General features: G+C 28.4%; 1 protein-coding gene across 1 annotated transcript in view; it reads right to left on the reverse strand.

The window, feature by feature from the left end:
* The window catches only part of LOC123006324 (otoferlin-like), a 57702-nt gene extending 51336 nt beyond the window's left edge, over nucleotides 1–6366 (reverse strand). Inside the window, exon 1 of the mRNA XM_044400731.1 lies at nucleotides 6177–6366. Coding sequence (XP_044256666.1) covers nucleotides 6177–6366 — 190 coding nt within the window. The remainder of the gene's footprint in view (nucleotides 1–6176) is intronic.

A 6366-nucleotide genomic window follows, 5' to 3' on the forward strand; every position in this document is an offset into this window, starting at 1 on the left:
AATGAATTTGCTGCTAATCAACATGCGACAGGAATTTGACACGAAACGCCACGCAACAGTTTGTAAAACACTTCCATTGAATAAAATAAAATTTATTAACTATTCAAGAAAATTCCTAAATTTTTTGGTGATTTTTTAAAGGCTGTATCTCGCCCAAAAATGGTTGTTTTAGATTAAACATTTTGAAGCTGAAGTTTCTAGTTTTGACAAAACCTACGGTTATTACGCAATCCTAAAAAATAGCACAATTTCTGTTATGAGTTTCTTTGTTTTTGTTTTTGGTCTTTTTATATTTTTCATTTAATTTCCATGTAATGTAATTTCTGTAAAAATCCTAATGTTAGGTAACTTTTTAGAAATAAAAAAACTGTTGTAACTGTAACTTATCAAAAAATTATTGAAACACTAATTTTTCAATTATTGATGTAGTAAATTAGGTCAAATATCAACAATAATACTATTTTTCCATCTTTTTCGAGCATTTTTCATGTTTTTCTACCAAAATATTTGATTATTTCGCTAAATTTTCCCAAAAAAAGTCGAAAAACCACCAACATTGATTAAAAATATATATGTATTAATTTTTTACAGAAATTTTACTTAACCGGATGAAAATAACAATTTTGTCTTTTTGGAATGTATATTTTTCAGTTCAAAACACAATTATTTCGCCAAATTTTGTTAAATATACGGCTAAAACGGTGTTATTTTTTATTTTTTTTTCGAAAAATAAAAAGTACAAAATTAAAACGAAATTGATGTTATTATTTTAGCCTATTTAGCTCAATTTACTTCGTTTTAAACCAGAGACTCATTTATTTAGCAAAATCTTCTCTAAACATGCTTAAAAATCTCAAAGAATTGACCAAAGTTTAGTCGAAAATACGTTTTTGTAAAAAAATGTCAGATTTTGTGCAAAATTTCGCTAAAACAAACCAAAAAGTAAACAAATTAAATCAAAAATTGTATTACTTGTATTTTTGCATTTCTCGAGCTTTTTAGCACGTTTTCTGCTAGAAACACAACTATTTCGTAAAATTTTTCTCTCAATACAGGGTTAAACAAAATATGCCAATAACAATGTTCTTTTTGCCTTTTTCTGTGTTTTTTGAGATAAAATTTAAAAAAATCAAAAAACTTTGTTAAAACAAACTAAACGTTACAAAATTAAATAGAAATTGGTATTACTTTAGCTTGTTTCATTCAAATTACTTCGTTTATGAACCGGAGCCTTGTCCTAAAATCCCAAAAATGTATTGATGTTATTTTGTTTGTTTCACTGAGTTTAAGGAGTTTTTGAACAAAACTAAGAAAGAAATAATCCAAAAAAACACAAAATTTAATCGAAAATACAAAAATCTCAAGTTTTTTTTCAAAATTTCGCTAAAAGAAACCAAAAAAAAAAACAACAAATTAAATAGAAAATTGCATTGATTTTGTTGTTCGAGCGTTTTAGCACGTTTTTCAGCTAGACACGAATTTTTTTACAAAATCTTCTTAGATTCCTAAATTTTTGGTGATTTTTTAAAGACTGTATCTCGGTGAAAAATGGTCGTATTAGATTAAAAAAAAAACATTTTGAAGCTTAAATTTTCTACTTTTGAGATAACCTACAATTATCACGCAATTTTAAAAAATAGCACAAAAATTTGTTTATGAGTTCCTTTGTCTTTGTTCTTGGTCTTTATTTAGTTAAATCGATGCATCGCCTCGACCAGATAGCTTGTTTTTTCAGTTTTTCTTCCTTTTTTTTAATACTTTTTTTTTCACTTTTATCACTGGTTTAAAGAGAAAAGAAATTAACTTTTTTGTTGTTTGTTAACTTGTGCTAAAAAATTAAATTTTTAAAAACAGTAATGACATTTTTGGGACACTCAATTTATCTCTTCTAACAAAATGCAGAATTATTTAGCACTAATTGTTGTTTGTTGTTGGTCTTGTCTCAAAATTGGAAGAGGCAAGAGACGTTACGAGAAAAATGTCAAGTTTAATTAGCACGTCAGCCACAAAAGTAATTCATTGTTTCGCGCTGACCTAATTGAATGTTTTTCAAGCAATAATCATGAAAGTTTCAACCCCGACAGTAAAACTAGCAAAGATATTTCATAAAGCATAACTCCCGCTCGTAATATTTGATACTCCTCTTGCCTAGGATTCGTCGATGAAACCAAGTCAACACACTCGAGCTCAGATTTCATATTTAATGATGCACGCCGTCAAAACAGCGAGAAACTAATTTGGTCGTGTATCCCTTGAAACTGCAAGCAATCTATTTTTTTAAATTATTCATTAGAAAATTAGCAAAACTAAGATTGGGACTAACTCAATTACAACACCACATTGTACTTATTATCATTGTTGTAAATTTAATTCAGCAATGTACACACAAAGCCCTTACAACGTTGCGTTATTACTAAGAATTTCTGCTTTGATCATCGAGCCTTGCTTTCGAAGAGTAAAAGTCAAAAGCGAAGGCGAAAATTAATTCATTATAGTTAAATTTGCCTCACTATAGCACAAACAAAGTGGATTATCATATCAAACATTTTTTAACTAAGTCGATGAAGAAAACTTAATGTTTATTCGCAAAAAACAGTGTTCTGATACAAACATTTTTATTCTGTTAGTTCATTTTACAAAATAAAAAAAATACCAAAAACTTGGATTAAGTACAAACAATGTAACTTTTGAACACTGCCTCAATTCCCTGTACTAATCACTAATCAATTTACTACTTGAAAAGCAAAGAAAAAACAAATTTCATACTTACACAAAACTTCTGTGTAAACTTTTAAAGTAAGCTTTGTTGGCTAGAAAAGTTTTGGTGTAATTATTTTATTTTCTTTTAAACTTTGAAAATTATTATAAATGCTTTTATTGGAAATATAAACACCAAAAGTTGAACAGAAAGGTGATTTTTAGTTTTACACTAATTAAAAAACTCAGTTTATAAATCGGCTTCTCTCGTTAAAAAATAAATCAAAACTACAATTTTTTGTACGATATTCTGAAACATAATGAAAAAAAGCAAAATTATCATGATACAAAATAATGGTGGATGCGTCGGTTTAAAAGCCCAATATTTCTTTAATGTGATTTTGAGTACCAGGTGTAATTATTTTCATGGTAGTTTGAACCACAATTTTCTAAAAATAAATAAAATGTAACCCTTAATTATATCAAAAAAATTAATTTAGAAAATTAAATTTTCACTTATTGATGCAGTAAATTAGGTGAAGAATGTTTAACACTTTTTTCAATTTTTAAGCCACAAACTTGATTATTTCATTTATTTCGTCAATTTTTTTTCAAAAAAACAAAAAATCCACCAACATTGGTTAGGAATACGTATTTGTTTTTTTTACAAAATTTTACTAAACAGGTTTACCTTTGCCCTTTTGAATGCTCTAGTAGGTACATTTTTCAGCTAGAAACACACTTATTTTGCAAAATTTTGTTAAATATAAGGCAAAAACAGTTTTATTTTTGTAGCTCGTTGGCTAGAAAAGTTTTGGTGTAATTATTTTATTTTTATTTGTATTTATTTTCGTTTATTTTTTTTAAACTTTGAAAATTATTGAAAGTGTTTTTACTAGAAATGTAAACACCAAAAGTTGAACAAAAACGTGATTTTTAGTTATACACTAATTAAGAAACCTCAGAGTTCATAAATCGGCTTCTCTCGTTAAAAAATAAATCAAAATTACATTTTTTGTACGATTTTATGCAACAGAAATGCAAAAATCTCGTCATCCCAAAATGGTGGATGCGCCGGGTTAAAAACCAATATTTTTCAGTATGATCGTATATGTACACTTGAGTGCAAAAAAAACGCAAAAGAATTTTTTTATAATGTAATTTGGCCTGTTAAATGACAGTTTTTTGTCGTTGTCGTTGTCGTAGTCTTTATCACAATTCACAATTTCATAAATTTCAAGCATTTTCCAAACATCTATGAAGTTTTTTCATGTTTTTCCATTTCGTTTTCTACGACATTGCAGTGACAAGACAATTTGCATTTTTTTGGACTCAAATGTAAATCAATTTTGACAATTTTGAGTACCAGGTTTGATTATTTTCATAGTAGTCTAGTCGAAACTTTTGTAAAAATTTAAAAAATCGTTGTATCTTTTGATTACATCAAAAACATTAAGGCACCAATTTTTCAATTATTGATGCACTTTTTTTTAGCATTTTTCACGTATTTCAACCATCACAAATTTAATTATTTCATTTATTTCGCTAATTTTTTTCAAAAAACTTAAAAATCACCAACATTGGTAGGAAATACGTATTTGTTTTCTACGAAATTTTACTAAACAGGTTTAAAAATGACAATTTACCTTTGCCTTTTTGAATGCTCTAGTAGGTACAATTTTCAGCTAGAAACACAATTATTTCGCAAAATTTTGTTAAATATAAGCCAAAACGGTGTTCTTTTTCTAGCAAGTTGGCTAGAAACACAATTATTTCGTAAAATTTTGTTAAATGTAAGCCAAAAAGGTGTTCTTTTTCTAGCAAGTTGGCTAGAAAAGTTTTGGTGTAATAATTTTCATTTTTTTTAAACTTTGAAAATTATTGGAAGTGTTTTTATTGGAAATGTAAACACAAAAAGTTGAACACAAGGGTGATTTTCAGTCTTACACTAGTTTAAAAAAATAAATTTAATAAATCGGTGTCTCTCATTAGAAAAGAAGTCAAAATTGTACAATTTTTGTACGATTTTATGTATCAGAATGCAAAAAAATTTTTGTCAAAAAAGTCAATTTTTTCATACAAAAATGGTGGATGCGCCGCGTCGGGTTGAACAAACAATATTTTTGAATGTGATTATGTGAATCGATTTTGACAATTTTTACTAAAAAACTGCTAAAGAAGGATGAAAAAATAAACAGCAGAAGAGTTGGCAGAAAGTCGTTCCAAAAACCTTCATTATTTTATTATTTTTCACATTAAAAGTATTTTAGTCCAAAATTGAGCTGTGAAGTAGTAAAATTTCATTATTTATTGCACCTGACATACACGTTCAGAGATTTTTTCCCGAGATTTTCATTTCCGTAAAAGCATTTTGAAGTTTATTATTTACACAAGTGGTAAACAAAAATTCATGAAACGAAATTTAGTCCCCAAAGACCAAAAAGAGCACAATTTGACACTTTGGGGACAAAAACGACAAAAAACTTTAATTTTCCATCCACATAAATGCTGACAAATAAACTTTTTTCCATCTAATCAAAAAGCCCAGCTCACGCCGAATTAAACTAATCAATTAACAAAACATTGGCGTAAATAAAAACATCGCATCAAAACTGTGAATATTCCATTTCAATTCAAATAAAGGTCTAAATAACGCAACAAAAATATTTATGTGACCATTCGCAGACAATTTTGAATTGCAAAATACCAATTTGCACTCGAAAATTTCACTCGATCGATGACAAAATAAAAAAAATGATTTTTGTTCGTAGCTTGAAGCTTTGAATAACTTCCAATCTGGGTTTTTTTCATTTATTTGAAGAAAAACAAATACGAACATTTTCCATAATTAAGCCTCTTATCTTAGTATCTAATAAACCACCACCAATTTCGCCCAACATGCAAGTTTTATTATACACACGGTAGAAATAATAGCAGTTTTGGTACGCATATTAAATATTTATTCATTAATTTTTGTTCTAAACGATCGAAGTATGACAATTTTTCACAATGCTAACAGATTTTACCATTTTAAATATTCAAAACTTGTTGATGTAAAATCGATTAAACTAATGTCGTAAATGGTTTCTTTTTCAGTCGTGTTTATGTTGAGACATTTGAAATTTAACATTTTTGAACAAAAACAAAAAGAATCGATATTTGCACAATTCCTCGAAAGTTGATTCCCCGAGAGATAACTTTTATAAAAGTGTTTTGTGGCATTTTGTTATGAAGAAATAAGCAACAAGTCGAAATGAAAATGCACTTTGCTTTCCTGCCAATCATTTTCAATCATTACATTGTCTGAAAATAACAACAAAGAGTTTTTTTCAAAAACAAAGTTCAAATCGATGATGTTTGACCTACTTTTAGTGGCAGTAAGTTTCTAAATTTGAAAAACATTCGCATGGTAAAGGAATCTTTCTTTTTCGATGCGAGCTTTCTTCAATTCTTTGAGTGAAAAATCAGCTTTTGCTCACCTCTGAATTCGACTTTGGCCAACTTTTCGCCCTTGCACTTCGCGATTTTGAACTGTTTTAATTTGACAGATAGCGACATTCCGCGCGCTTTTCCCCGACACACGACCTGACTCTTTTCAGGACACAACAGGACTTGTTGCAGTCCTGCTGAAAGGCCTGGTAAGGATAATGTCGCGCAGGACCTCTGCAT

The sequence above is a fragment of the Tribolium madens genome, unplaced genomic scaffold (genome assembly GCF_015345945.1).
Source record: "Tribolium madens isolate multiple individuals breed KSU strain unplaced genomic scaffold, Tmad_KSU_1.1 Scaffold_11;HRSCAF=98;Tcas5.2_LG3b, whole genome shotgun sequence".
In the NCBI taxonomy this organism is placed as follows: domain Eukaryota; kingdom Metazoa; phylum Arthropoda; class Insecta; order Coleoptera; family Tenebrionidae; genus Tribolium; species Tribolium madens.